Source organism: Vombatus ursinus, unplaced genomic scaffold, assembly GCF_900497805.2.
Source record: "Vombatus ursinus unplaced genomic scaffold, bare-nosed wombat genome assembly UNPS02008961.1, whole genome shotgun sequence".
NCBI classification, from domain to species: domain Eukaryota; kingdom Metazoa; phylum Chordata; class Mammalia; order Diprotodontia; family Vombatidae; genus Vombatus; species Vombatus ursinus.
This window is the reverse complement of record NW_020948739.1, coordinates 10,143,131-10,159,335: the sequence shown is the minus strand read 5'-3', so window position 1 is coordinate 10,159,335 and position 16,205 is coordinate 10,143,131. Positions and strand designations below refer to the sequence as shown.

The window sequence follows — 16,205 nt, the reverse complement described above, 5'->3', positions numbered from 1 at the left end:
ATGTTAATCACACTCCTCATCTTTCCCCACTTTTATATTTAGTACCAGAGTATATGCTGATTTAAATTTGAATGTCTTATCAAGTTCCTTGTCAAAAGTCTCAATCTTTTAATCCTCAATAATGGATACTGGTGTGGAAGCTGCAATTGTTACTTCTGCAAACACCTTCTTTAGTGATGCAAACATGTTTGGGACTGTGTCTTGACTTTATCAGATTTTGATCCACATATATTTACAATGTGTTTACTGGACACAGCAAATTGGGGAGTGGGATGTGTGCGTATGTGTGTATGTGGTTTTCTCATCCATTCTGATACTCTTTTTCTTTTTATTGGAGATTTTAATCCATTCATAGTAAACTTAATGTGTTAAGTTTATGGGGTTTTTTCACCATTAACGTCATTTCATCTTCCCTTTGAACCTATTATGCCCTGTTCAATGTCCTCTGAGTCACACCTTTTCTAGTGGTCCATACTTCCTATGAATAGTGGGAGTTAGCACAGAGTCAGTAACCCCATCATGTAGAATCTGATCTCTTTAAGTGAACAACTCCCCCAAAGAGGGTTAAATACAAAATCCTTCTCTCATTCTTTTCTGTCTCTGAGGGGTCATTTCCTTTCTCCTGTCTGTACTCAACTCCCATTCTTCCCCCCTCTGTGATCTGCCCCATATTTGTTCTATTCTTATTTTCCCACAACCCTAAGGGAAGGAGGAGAAACTGAAAACCTAGGCTACCATCTTGACTTCTTTTCTCCCTATTTAGGAGATGTACACTTGTACTATCTTACTGCCTACTGTGTAGCGAATAGAGTACTGGCTGGGCCTGGAGTCGGGAAGACCTGAGTTCAAAACCAGCCTCTGACACTTATGGGCTATGGGACCCTGGGCAAGTTACTTAACACTGTTTGCCTCAGTTTCTCATCTGTAAAATGAGCTGGAGAAGAAAATGGCAAACCACTCCAGTATCTTTGTCAAGAAAACCTCAAATGAGGTCACAAAGAGTCAGACATGACAAAAATGACTAAACAACAAAATGAAAGGATATTTTCTTCCTGAAAAATAATGCACATCTACCACCTACTTTTCTTCTTATTTTTCACATCATACCTTTTACTCTTTACTTTCTTTAGTGCATTGATGCTTTCTTTTGCCTTCTTGCTGCCTCTTATGTGATTAAAAAAAACATGCAAAGATAATTTTCCACACAACATTCACATTTTTGTCTAGCTCTAGCCATGTAAAAACCAGTACTTCATTTCTCAGTCTTTCATTATTAGCTGAAATAATTTAACTTTCCACTGTTCATCCAATTTGGTTACTGAATATTCTGCTTACCTATGGGTTCTTCTGAAAGAATGATTCAAGTTTTTTCTTTTTTTTTTAACTTTTAATTTTCTTCTTTGATATTTAGGTTCAAGTTTGCAGGAAAAAATATTTTTGGATGCTAACTGATCTTTCTTCTTTTCAAAATATCATCTTTTAATTTTCCGTTTACTTTCTCAAAACCACAGAGTAATCCTGTACTATTCTGATTGGTTCTTTTTTGGACTCTAAAGGGTTTTTTCCCTTTCTACCTGCAAAATTTGTTCTTTGAGAATGTAGTTCTGAGCTTTATGATGTTTCATGACAAATTAAACTAAGGATTTCTTTCAGTCGGAGTTCTGTGGATTCTCTGAATCTATAATTTATTTGCCTCTAATATGCAAGCTATTTAAATTTTCTTTTTCTAGTTGTGTTGACACATGTTGCTAAACACTTTTCCTTTCATATTGTTCCTTTCTTTGGGTTATTTTCATTCTTAAATCAGCTTTTGTCTGTATTAATCATTCTGATTTTCCTGTATAGTACCCTTACTAAAAACATCTTTGTCATTAAAATTCTGTAGGCTGAACACTATTTAAGGGATTAAGTAATAACAAGGGTTGGGACTGACAAAGCCTTCGCTGATTGTACTCTCTTCTCTAGGGCTGTCAGGGTTAGATGAAGTCTGTGTCCCTTAGAAGGTGAAGATGACCAGTCAAAATACTACTTCAGGTAGAATGCTGGTGGCCATTGTAGTTATGTTTGTTTTCTACCTTTAGCAATCCCATATTTCTGAGTTCAACCCTTCTCTCAGCAAATTGCCTTTCTCTAGTCTTCTGGCTAGACTCTGAGTTCTGGCTGTGGAAAGGTTTGAGGAGGGTCCCCCAGCATATAGCTAAAGGAGGCTCTCCAAAAAGCCTTTGCTTTTCACTTTCATCTAACTGTTATTCTTTCTACTGACTACTTCTTCTTGTAAATCCCTGCAACCAACATAATATTTATGTTTTTCTGTTTTGAAAAATTTTCTTCCTCAGGTTCTACACTTCTCCATAGTCTCATCATTTTATTCTTTTTGAGTGTTAGGGCTTCTCTGATTCATGAGTTTCAACCTTCCCTGGAAGCAAGGGGTTAACTTTGAAATTCGGTACCTAATACTGCAAAAGCTACAAGGGACACCAGACCAAGGTATAGATACGAGAAAGGGAGGAAAATTCAGGGGTGAGAGAAACTAGTGTGCCAGGACCTCTACCCACCTTGGGAATAGGAACTTATCTCCCTCTTCCAAGGAGTAAACTGAAGGATTAAGTTGATATCTAAAATTACGGCAGCTATAAGGACAATAGGACCATCCAGGGTCTATGTGTAGTAGATGGAGGAATCCAGGGGCAGAAACATAGGCTGCTGAGGTGGTATTTAATGTTTTTTTTTTGTTTTGTTTTTGTTTTTTTATGAGAACTGTGAAAAGTTCTTTCACTTTTCTTCTTTCTGTTATTGCTAAGATGTCTTCATTTGGAGGGGTTCTTTATTTTTATTATTTGTTATGGTGAAGGGAGAGAAGTCCCTTGGATTATCACTCATTATTTCATCTTCCTAGGATTCCAGGAACTGATTTTCCAAATACTCAGTTCAATCTCCTTTTAGTGATCCTTTAATTTACACTATGGTTTTAATAAGTATACTGTTTCTTTGGTTCTGCTTATTTCATTCTACATCAATTCATACCAATCTTCCCTTGTTTCTCTGAATTCCTAGCTTCTTATACTGCATAACATTTTATTACATTCATATACCAGATTTTTCACCCATTTCCATTTCTTCAGGTGATTTCTCCCTTCTCTCTGTAAAATCTATGTTTATTAATGAAGCCTAAGATAACTAACTTTTTTTGGTGACCACATCACACAATTCGTGGCATAATAGTATTTTAGAGATAGAAGAAGATCATCTAGTCTAATCTTCTCATTTTGTAGATGAAGAAACTGATGCCCAAATTCACACAGATAATAAGGGATAGAGTCAAGATTTGAAACTAGGTTTTTTGGCTCTAAATTCAGTGCTCAATTTACTCTGCTACGGTTCGTGTATTTGAATCTGCAGTCCACTAAGACCTCTAGGTCTTTTTTCATATGCACTACAACCAAGCTACACCCTTTACAGCCTGTATTTGTGTAGTTGAGTTTTGTTTTGTTTTTCAAACCAAAATGCAGACCTAGACAATGTCTCCAGCATATGTTAACTCTCTATGGAAAATTTATGGAAAAACAAAGATAAGGATGAAGTACTTTAGAATAAGTGAAGAACTTTATTAACTTAATCACTCATTAAATTTCATCTTGTTATATTTGGCCCATTGCTCTAGCTTAATTTGTTTTTCTTTTTTTTTTTCTCCTGAAGTCTTACTCTGTCAACCAAAGTAGTAGTAATCTTTCCTATTTTACTGAAGGGCCTGATAGTGGCTTTAAAAAAAAAAAAGAAAACCTTACCTTCCTTCACTCCACACACTTCCGGATACACTGCTCTTATCATTTGAGTTTCCTGTCTTGCATCTTCTTTCTACTTGCTCTACAGACAGTTTAGAACTAGAATCTGCAGGTGACGTATGCTCTCCCACATTATTTTCTCTTGCTTTCTGAAGGGAGGATCCATCTGCTCCCATATCTCTCACAGATGCTTCTGGGGACGTTTTGATTTCTGTCAAATTCTCTTGCCCTAAGCAATCATGGTTAGCAATCGCTACTGCAGATGTTCCATGATTTGCCGTAGCTCCTGTACTGGTTCCCATGGATTTGGAAATTACTTTCAGTTTGTGTGAACTTGATTTGTAGTGTTTCTTTTTATGTTTAACTTTAGAATTGTGTTTTAAGAAAAATTCGCAGGATTCTTGCAACACTCTTCTGCTCTCACTGATGGGACTGAAAGAAAACCCCAGGAAAAGTATTAATTTGGTAAATAAACATCAAATACAATTACAAAGATCGTAAAATACAACACATATCTTTTATTGGAAAATGCTATATTCAAAGTCAAAGTGCCTTAAATACTCAGGCAATAGTACAAATAATCCACAAAATCCAAGATTACAAATATGGTTGGTATCCTTTATTAGAAGTAATGCATTTTTAGTGAGTGCATTAAAGAAGATCAGCAAATCAAAATCCTAATTATGTATGAGTTGTTACCTTTGTCTGTACTTTGGAGGGCCTAGGAAATTAAGCTGGTGAAGGCAATAAGATGAGATTGGTAAAATGTAAACTGGCTCCCCAAAAATCCACTTATATTTATTAAAAGCCAAATAAGCAAACCAATAGCAATTAATCTTCACAATGGGCAGTTAGAAGAGTCAAGAAAGATTATGGCGTGAAAGTGCTGTATCAGTGGTCTCTGATTTCAAAGTTAGGAAAATAAGTTAGAAAAAAAAGTATAATAAATCAAGAACTCATTAGTTTTGACTCCATTAAGTTGCAATTTCCAAGAATCACAGAACTGAAAGGGACCTCAGATGTCATTTGTCTAATACACCCACTGAACAATATTCCCAATGAAAGGATATCTATCCTCTGCTTTAACACCTCTAGTTAGTTACGGAAAACTCTGCTAACTCATTTTATTTTTAGACACTTCAAAATGTTGGAAAGTTTTCCCCTTATGTTGAATTAAAATTTTTTACTCATTACACTTAATTTTACTCTTTAGAGCCAAGAAGTACTAATCTTTTTTCCACATGATAAACCCTCAAGTACTTGAAATCAGCTATTACGTCTCCATGCTAAATTTTTACTAGTTCCTTCAACCCATTTTCATATGGCATGGCTTCCAGTATCCTCACAATCTTGATTACCCTCCTTTGGGCATATTCCTGTTTGTTAATATACCTTTAAAATATGACACCCAGAACTGAATAGGATGCTACAGATTTGTTCTAATTATACATACCAAAAGGTGACTGGCAGATCCTCAGTCAAGAAAGTTTGAACAGTATGCTTATGATTAATTCTAAGTAAGCTCCCTTGTTCAAGAAACTTCCCTATTTAGGATTCCTATAAATATTGGCCTAAATAAATACTTCCTTCTACCCTGTAATTTAGGAAATCTTTGCTATGTTTGATAAGAGCTATAACCTGCTTCTACCCTGTAAAAGAAATAATAGTATCTGTAAAGCTTTTGCTTGCTTGACAGTATTCCTAACGTTATCCTGAAATGCCTCATGCTATGTGGATTAAAAGTTTTGTCGAGGCAGGTTTAGGCTTCATGCCAAGGGACCATTTGACAAGCAAGGCACTGACAAATCAAAAAGTCAAAATGCCCTCAAGAGAACATCCAGAAGTGGAAAATAAGCAACAGCATCTCATCTCTCCAATAATTAAAGCACTGGAAGATCCAAAGCAGAAATCAAGAAGTGAGGTCATTGATAAGACCCTCTAAGAGGGTATAAAATAACTAATGGACATTTGGAACTTATCTTTGTTCATGGATGAAGAGCCACTTACTATTGAGCAACCATACTGAGGGGCCAAAGGCAGCCATGTGTTACTCTAACTAGGACCAGACAGCCATGGAATTATGTGGTGGAACAAAAAGTACATATAAGTATGCGCTAAGGGGAACACAGTGTTTGTTACTGAGTGGATCTTGGGACTGATAATCACATTGGCCTTGGAAGATCTTGACACTATGGTTGCTATGACCTAGACCTTGCCACCTCAAAACCATGTGGGCAAAGTAAAGTGGGACAATCACTTGCCTCATTCTGAACACTTAACATAGCTTAAGATCACATTACCTTTTTTGACTGCTCTATCACACAGTTGACTTGTATTCAATTTGCTGGTCACTAAAACCTCGGTTCTTTTTCACATGACCTATTTTCTAGCCATTACTTCCCAGTATTTGTACAATTGAATTTCTGCACCTAAGTTTGAAATGGAGATACACGTAAAGTCCGATACTTAAGTTCAGAGACCACTTCACGCATTTAATATGAGGGAGAGAAGAAACTGAGTCATCTGAAAAAGACTTGGGGTTTTTAGTGTATAGAAAGCTCAATGTGCCAACAGCATAATATAGCAGCCAAAAAAAGCTAAAATGATTCAGTGCTACATTAAGAAAACAGCAAATATAGACTTTATGTAAAGCAAAATGTTTAGAATTAGAGTTAACAATGCCAGACAATTAGAAAATCTGAGAGAGGTAGCATGCTACCCTTAGGTCAACAGGACCTGGGTTCAAATCCTGTTTCCAACAAATGCTGAGTGTATTCCCCTCATCAAATCACAATTTTTCGGTAATGCCAATTGGTATTAATTGATGTAGAATGAAATAATTACATTTTTCAGAAATGTAAATTTCTAAGATTATAATTTACAGAACAGTTGCTGATCTACCGTGATAGAAGGGGTCTCATTGGGAGCTTCACAATGAAATCACAGGTGGGGATCATAAATGCTCACTGTCTGGCTGATAGGGTTAAAGATCTCAAGCTAGAAGGTTACCTATTCAACCCCTTGACATCACACAGAGGAAGAAAGTGAAGCTCAGAGAGTTTAAGAGAATTGTCCATATCAAAACAAAATACAGCTGTCTAAAAGTGAAATGGGCTGCCTGAGGAGGTAGAAGGGTTCCTCTCACTGGAAACCTACAAGCAAAGGCTGGAGTGACCACAACTAAGAGTACTGCGGTCAGTTCTAGAAATGACACTGCATGACACTGACAAGCTAGATAATATCCAGAGACAGGCAGCTGAGAAAGTGCAGTTGGATATGTGCACTGACACAATGGAAAAAAAACGGGGCTAGAAGTGAACAGGAAGAGGACAGCAGGCTGGACTGCTTTTGGGAAAATGTATAAGGCTTTTAATGGTCTCCTTTCCCCGAAACAAAGATTCTCCTGGGAATCAGGATATTATATTTTTCAGAGATTTAAAGTTGTGGTTATGCAAAGGACAATGGAGACAAATGTGGTAGGTGTGAACATGCTGTGATATATTATCAAAAAGTAGCATAAAAGATATCAGAAAGATGTATGACTAGAAAAGGAGGCAGCGGCAGCAATGTAATAAGAAGAAATGACAACTAATTGATGGCCCAAGAATGTACTCCACTGATATCCCTACAACGACAAGAGTAAAAGAATGCCCCAAACATGATGAGTACACCCTTCTGCCCTACAACTGATGGGAAAATTAGACAAGAGTCCGAAAAAGTGACATGGTGTGGACAGTTTTGGACCTGCATATTTGAAAAGGGTACCAGCATTTATGAGATCATATTGATATCAAAGTAACACATTAAAGAAACTGTAGGTGCCAAAGGAAATACAAAAGAATAAGAATCTTCACCCCCTAGAGTCCCAGTTAGGTACTAAAGGACAGGAAATATAAAAATGGTACAAATAATCTGGCCCTACTAATTATTATGCATGTGTCCTTCAATAGCTTCAGTGGGTCTTAGTTTCCTCATCTAAAAATTAAGATTAGGTTACATTTCCTTAACATCAACCAAAGCAGGATCACCACAATGTTACACCAGTACCTCAGCACCTGACTGTTACGTAAAGATGTGGAAATGTAACTCAAAAAGATAAAATCTGGAAGACTGGGTGGGTCTGACATAGAGAAAACATCTGTGTTAGTGATGACAATTTAAAAGGCACTAAAGGAAGTGGGGAAGATTTCAAAAGAATGGCAAAGAACACTGACAGTATTAAACCAAAAATGTGACAAGATCTCAAGTACTGACCCATATATTTAATTTCTATGTAAAACCTTTATAAGAATAGTATATGCCTGTATGAAGAGTATCAGATGGAAATGAGAAAGGAAAAAGTAGGCTTTCGCAGATGGTTTTCTACAACAGACTACTATACCTTCATAGGCACACAAAGGACTAGAAATATAGGCAACACAAGCTTCTGTCATGTTCAATTTAAAAAACAGCACTGGATTCAATGGAACAAAGTGCAGTCTTTGTATTCTCAACACTTAGCATAGTGTGGGACACACAGTAAGTACTTAATAAATGCTTGTTGAATAGCTACCAGCCTGCACATTTCAAAATATATAATTAACTGTTTCATGTTTAGCTATTAAAATACACACATACACAAAAAGAATTACAGTTTTAAAATCTCTCTTACTCTCTCTTGCGATTTCTGTTGAAGAAACTGGCCCATTCTGTGCAGGTCTTTTTGCTTCCCACCCAAAAGACTGCAGAGATTCCAACAATCAATGTCATCAGATACTTTATCATAAACAATGCCAATTCTGGACGTGCTAATGTTTTTGCCTAATGAAAAAAATCAGAGCAATGGAATCAGTTTTACAGTACTGCTTTTTAAAGGGTATAAAAGCTTTAGATACAATTTACTTATATAACTAAATCATCTATAATATGAGGATAGTAATAGCACTTAGTTCCCATGGTTTTTACAAGGATAAAATAATACTTTTAAAGTGTTTTGCAAATCTTAAAGGTCTAGTTATTACATAAAACTAAATGTTATATTAATTGTGAAAGAAAAGCTATGTAGAAGTGAACAGAATTTTAAGATAAGATTCATTACTGAATCTATAAACAGACTAACATAGAAGGTATATCTATCAAATATGGTGCTAAAAGACAAAAAGATTGAAATCTATTAAAAAAGCTTTATAGCATGATCTGTTTTCCATTTCCATTTTTTTCCCCTATTTCTGGAGGGTAAACTTGTAGCTAAAATATCTAACTCTTTAAATATTTGTTCAGTTCATTCCTATTTCTAGATTCACTTAATGCAAATGATAATCTAAATATTTAGAGGAGTAACAAGATAAATAAGAAGTATCACTGTCTTGTGTGTGTAAAAGTTTTATCTTAAAATCAGAGACAAGAAAATGGGCAAATCTTCTGTTATTCCAAGTTCAAAGTTTCATCATGACCTGTTTAAGTTTTTAGTCACTGAAAAACCAAATAAGATCAGGAAAAAAACCAGGTTATATCATACTACAATACGCCTATTCTGGATTTTCTATCTCTAGTTTATTTCTATGTCTTAAAAGGTCTGATTGGCCAGGCCAGCCTATAGATTATACCTTATTTAACATATATCCTAACACTGACACTGAGCAAGTGAGAACAAGTTGAAAAGAATCAAACAGAAACTGGAACCCTGAATTGTTGCTCCTAAAACAGAGTTTAAGTTTTTAACAGAATGTGTATTTCCCTTCAGTTTACCAAAAGGCTCAAGAATGTATAGCAAAACCCCATTTTAACATATTAGCTGGATTTGGTGGTACTAAGAGCGAAATCACAAACCCTAAAATACAGGGTAAAATCCAATCATAATTTGGGTTGTCTATGTGCAGGTGTTACTTATGCTTGCCAAAGCCAAATGGGTTCAAATGTATTTATCCACTGACCAAATGACACACTGGTTGGCAAATTATTTATTATTTTAATTCCTATTTAGGAAGGAAGGAAACAAGAATATATTAAGCATCTACTTTGAGTCAGGCACAGTACTAAGTGCTTTGCAAATATAATCTCATTGTGTCTTCATAACAATTTAGGGAAGTAGGTACTATTATTATTCCAATTTTATAGCTGAGGAAACTGAGTCAGACAGAGGTTAAGTGACTTGCCCAGGGTCATACGATAATAAATGTCTGGGGCTGAATTTGAATTCAGTTCTTCCTGACTCCAGGCTAACTGCTCTGTCTAATGCTGTCTCTAGGAAGTTATTTAGCACAACTCATCCCACAAACTGCTTGATTTAAAAGACTATGTTTTCACTTGTTTAATATTATTATTACTTTAATACTTCTAGGATCTATGATTTTATTGGTAGGGGGATTCCCTTCACTGAGGCAGATTATTACACCTAAGTAAGTGGTGTTAAGAATTGTTAGGGTTAAAAGATCTAACTTCTTATGGCTCATACACTTATAGGCCAACTCTCAGAATGTAGCTAAGATGGTCATCAGACGACAGGACCCATACACTATGCCACAATGCCTCAGTTAGTAGGACCTGTCAAAACTTGTGTTTCATGGACAGCCTTCAAGAATTCTGGGTAATGTCCCACTGTAATAAGGCATCATAATAGGACTTAAATGGAAGAATATTAATATTATGTACTAGAAATAATTCTCTGCTAAAGTTCTACACTGATGCTTCACTAAGTAATGAAGATGACTAGATCTTTGAAGACTATACTAGTAGAAGACAAGGTCTATAAAGTCTTAACAAATTAGAAAGGTTTTGGCTACAGGCTAAGTAAATGATGAATTTTGTGCCTACCATTTGGGGTCCAGCTTAGCTACACTGAGAGAGGTAGAATCTGGCTTCACCAAGTGGTAAAAGATTTTTGTCCACAGAAACTTACATCTGGTGAGGTGTGGTGGGCTCATGGTCTGCATCAATGGAAGGAGTACCTATGCCAGTGAAATCATGGATGTTTTGAAGTACTAGATATAATAATAAATAATTAATCCAGAGAGAGGAATATACACGGTGTCCCAAAAGTCTTAGTGCAATTTTAAACATTAGTAGCTCAAAGTTGCACCGAGATTTCTGGAACACTGTATAAGAACTGTTGGCATATGAACTAAATTTCTATGAAAAACACTGTGAAGAACTATGCTTACAGAATTGTATTATATTCAGAAATTTAAAAACCTTAAATCTTAAAAACACTAATCTACAACTTTTATAAGCAAGTCTGACTAAAATCATAAGTAAAAAAAGATTATAAACTCTTTGAGGACAGGAATCATGCTTTGTTTAAACTCTGTATTGTTCCAATGCCTAACACAGAGCTTTTACACAGTGGATGCTTAATCAGTGTTTGCTGAATAAATGGAATTTTAAGAAAACTGAAACCATGTTTTATTTCAAATGGTGTATGTTTTCTGTTAGGAAAAAGCAGACTGATTTAGCCCTATTTCTATTAAAATTATGTGGCTGAAGAATATTTTATGAGAAAATGAAATTCACTAAGATCACAAAAGAAAAATACTTACTGATTCTTTCTAACTGAATGAAAATTCAAAATTAACTCACACCTCTCTGCAATGACTACTTTCCATCTCTCCTTGCCTACTACGCCTAACCACCACCTTTTCCCTGTTTTTCAACCAGGCATTCAGCTTCTGACTCTCCATCCTTAATCAGAACAACTGGTTTGCCTTTGACACTCACTATCAATTTTTAAGAAGAACTTCTCAATGTGGCAAGTTATATTTCCAATGGATTAAAAAAAAGGGGAGATGAAAAATTATGCAATTTTGAAATTGTACCTTAATAAATACAGAAGTATTAGTAATGTTGCATTTCCAAATCTGAAATATAATTAAATATCCTCAACAAGCAAAATTATATTTCAGTGAACATAATCTTCTATGTTACAATACATATGGTTGTTTTTACCTGATGGGGGCATGGGATATGGTATCGATGGCAATGGTCAGAGACCCAAGTTGTTTCCCAGATAATCCTGTATATCTGCTCATAGACATAACACCCAAGAAGTGTCACTAATGGAACAAGGTACAAACCACTGAAGACTCCAATTCTAATCATAAATTTCTTGAGTTTTTCTTGGTTTCTTCCATCATGCTGAATAACTTGCCGTACATGATTTAAAGAAATAATGCCAGCTAAAAGAAGAGACAATCCAACAAACACACAAAGGCACAGAGGCAATAAAACAAAGTATCGAGAAGCATAAAGGTCATAAAGGCCAACAAAACAAACACCACTGATATTGTCCCCTTCAACTTTGTTCATAGCCAGAAGCATAACTGTCAAGAAACCAGGCATCCCCCAAGCAACTGCATGAAACCACACGGCCTTTTGTTCAATCGCCTCACAACTCCACTTTCTTCCCGCAGCTAAGAACCACGTAATGGTAAGAATCACCCACCATACAGTGCCTGCCATTGTGAAAAAATACAAAAGCATAAAGAGAACAGTACAAGCCTTATTTTGGGAACCCAAAACAACTGTTTCACCAAGCTCTAGTTTTTCATCTGCCTTATTACAAGCTGTGCTATTGCCTAGCAAAAATCCAATAAAGTACATTAATGATACAATGCTATAACAGACAGAATAATATATGATTGGTCTTTCTGGGTACCTAAATCTTTTAACATCAATTAGAAAAGTCAGGAAGGTGAACAAAGTTGCACATAGGCAAAATATTGAAACAATTCCAATGAAGCTTTTTGCAAATTCCAATTCATCATTTTTGAAATACATGTTAGGGCATGGAGGTGCACACTGGTCAATTCCAAGAAATTTGTAGCCTTGTCCACCAGATGTCTTCAAATGCCTGGGACACCAAAATCCATAGTCTCTTTGAACCTGTTGTGGTGTTTTCGGTGGGTCGTGAAACTTGGTGGTGAGGTCAGAAGCGACTGGAGCAGTCTCATCACAATACTGCAACCTGCAAAGATTATATAACTTGTTAAAATGAACTGCAACTATTCTATAGACCATATCCTTTAACACAATACTTGTGAAACTTAAAACATAAGTTTTTATGAATTCACAATTTGGGGGAACTAAACTGAATCACAGGAAAAATATAGCATCAATTAAAAATTTTATCATAGCAAAGGTGATACTGCTTAAGAGGAACACTGCAAGTATGTACTGGAAAAAATTGGCATATTTGTGAATTACAGGGCTTTAAAAAAAAAACACTTAAAGAGACTTTAAAGAGATGTCACCACTAGGTTTAATCCTAAGGAGGCTATTAACAAGAGGAAAGTCTCCAATATACATCAAAACAGTTAACAGCAGTACTTTTTGTAATAGCAAAGTTTTGGAAACAAAGTAGGTGCTCATTGACTGTGGAATGGCTAAGTAAATTATGGTACTTGAATGTAATAGAATGTTATTATGTTCTAAGAAATAATGAATAAAATTAATATACAGAAGCATGAACTAATGCAAAATGAAGTAAGCAAAGCCAAGAAAACAACATATGCAATGACTACACCAATATAAATGGAAAGGACAAACACAAAAAACAGATAAAATGAGTGTTTCAAAATTATAAAGAACAAGCATGGCTCAAAAGAGGAGATATGAGAAGACATCCCAGCTCTCACCCCTCTGAAGAGGTAGGAGGTCCACAACTATGGTACATTGTACATACTTTCAGATTCTTTCAATTTTGTTTATTTTTCCTCTTTTTTTTTTGTCTTAAGTTATATTCTATGGCTCTTTCAGAGCGGAAGAGGAGGAAAACTGGGGAAGAGTTTGGTGATATAAAAAAGACACAATAAAAAACTTATTTAAAAACACATTTAAAGGGACCCTAAAAGACAAAAAGGATGCAAGTTGTGCCTATTAATGGGTATCCTCTAAGGCTCTCTCCTGGGCCCTTTTCTCCCTTCTCCCTATATACTATTTTGCTTGGTGATTTTATCAGCTCTCATGGTTTCAATTATCATCTCTATGCAGATGTGTCTCATATCCATACTCCCTAGTGCCCCATTATTGCCCTCCCTTTTCAGCTTCCTTTCATATGTTGACTGTTTTTGTTCGCAAAAGACCTCAATTTAGACAGGCCAAGGTCATCCACTGCATCCCAAGCCACTACCAATCATCTTGACTTTTGTCAAGGAGGATGATGATTGAACAGTTCTGCCTCACTTAAATCCAATTAATGAGCAAATCAAGACATCACCCTTGTGTTGTCATTGGTCTTTGAAAACAACTATCATCACCACTACCACCAATACCATCACCTCTCTACTGACCTCCAGTCTCACATCTCCAACTGCCTATTTGATAGACACCTTAAATTCAACATGCCCAAAAGTTTAACTTATTACCATTTCTCCAAAACCTCTTACACTAACATTCCTATTACCGTAAAGGACACTCACCACCATCCTTCCAGTCACTCAGGTTTGTAACCTAGGTGTTACCCAAACTTGCAGGTCTGACCATATATTACATAGATGTATTACAGCTCTCTTCCATTTATCAGCTCCAGCTCTACTATCTACCCAAACCAAACCAAACCAAACCAAACCGAACCGAAAAACAATCCCATATCCTGCCATAAAAACAAACCAAAACAAAACAAAAAAACATCACCCCCACTTGCAGTTGAGATCTCATGAGAATACATCTGATCTAAAACCTTATTAAATATTATTTCTCTCAATATTTTAAACTTATAAATAGTCATCACAGCTATCAAAAGAAAGTAAATTCAGTTTATAAGGACAAATATACTATTAAGAAACTTATTACTACATTTTAGGAGAAAAATATTGCAGACATCAATTTATATAATTTAATTATAATATATAACTTAATTATTTTTAAGACAAAACACTTATATATCTCAAACAACTAAGTGCCTAGAGAGCTAGTTGGACTAAAATTAATGTGTTTTTTATACTCATATATATACACACACACACACACACATATGCACACATGTACATATATAAACATATAGGTATATGTATACATATATATCACATACATTTTACACACACATAATTGTATCTATTCCTCTGCCTTCTCTTCTTGGCCCTCTCCCTACACTCAGACAGTTCCCATTTCAGACAGCTGGCTGGCAGCTATTGTTTCCTACTTTGGACATGCTGTGTACTCATTTGTCTTTTTCCTTAACCGGGCTGCCTGACTGCTCAGAGGGTCTGATTGATATGGAAACCAACAATTTGATTCCTTCTGATGAGATGGAGGCCTACCAAGCCTTACTCTCTGGCTAGCCACTGTTTCCTATGCTTCAGCAGGCCAACCTTATCATCTGCCCTACCTTTCTGTAGTAGAGTCCTTCAGGCACTGTCAACTTAATTTCTTAAGTAGCCTAACCTAAGGATCCTTGAGCCTTGCCATCTGTTCCACAATTTCATCCTTAGGACTTCCAATCTACACCACTACTAAACTTTGTCTTACGTGTTCTCTCTTCCAATTAGAGTGAGATCCTTGAAGGAAAGGACAGTCTACCTACTTCTATTTGCATCCTATTGCTTAGCACAGTGGTTGGCACTTAGTAAGCTCTTAATGTTTTTCCTTCCTTCATGTCCAGTCTGAAGACTGAAGGGTTTGAAATCAGCCTAAAATCAATCTACAATACAATATTTTAGGTTTTCTCCCTACTTTTTCCCCCATCACTGAAAGTCTTATGTTAAAGATCTGTTTTACACAATACATTATACCTTTGTTTTGTTTTGCAAAGAAAATAGGATCCACCTATGTTGCAGCAAACTTATATGACCCACATTTTTTTACTACTGTTTTTGTGGCATCTGAAAAATTGGATTTGAGTCTTGCTTGTTCTACACACTAATAAGTCTTGGGTCATATAACCTTTCTGGAATTCAGTTTTCTCATTTGTAAAAGGAGGCCATTGGATTAAATGATTTCTAAGCCCTTCTAAGTCTAACATACCATGGTTCTACAGTATTAACGTATATATATGTATACTAAACACTGTGATGTTTTTTGATCTACTTTGTTCCATTTTTGATAATCAATCATAAGACTCTTTTAGAATACTACTGAATGGCTAACATGGTTCATAGTATGTGCTCCTAAGACACAAAAGGTTTGTCAGAGAATCAAAGAATCTCTGAATTGGAAGGGAGCTCAAAGGTCATAACCACAATCAATCTCCTCAGTGGCATCCCTGAGAAGGAGTTGTCCAGGCTTTCTGAAAGTCCTTCAGGGAGAATGAAGCCCACAATATCCTCAGGCAGCCTATTTCATTTTTGGAAAAGTCTGATTGTTTTTTTTTTTCTTTTTTTCTTAATTTATTTTGATTTATCAACAATCACTTCCATATGCTTTTGAGTTTAAAATTTTTCTCTCCCTTCCTCCCCACCACCCTCTCCAAGATGGCACACAATCTGATATAGGTTATACATATACAATCCTACT

General features: G+C 35.8%; 1 protein-coding gene across 2 annotated transcripts in view; it reads right to left on the bottom strand.

Annotated features, from left to right (window-relative positions):
- Positions 1–16,205, bottom strand: part of FZD6 (frizzled class receptor 6) — a 62,869-nt gene that overhangs the window by 11,916 nt on the left and 34,748 nt on the right. For both annotated transcript variants that reach the window (XM_027849969.1, XM_027849970.1), the window contains exons 4-6: positions 11,703–12,720; positions 8,434–8,582; positions 3,786–4,214 (exon numbers count right to left, since the gene is read on the bottom strand). In XM_027849969.1, coding sequence (XP_027705770.1) covers positions 3,786–4,214; positions 8,434–8,582; positions 11,703–12,720 — 1,596 coding nt within the window. The remainder of the gene's footprint in view (positions 1–3,785; positions 4,215–8,433; positions 8,583–11,702; positions 12,721–16,205) is intronic.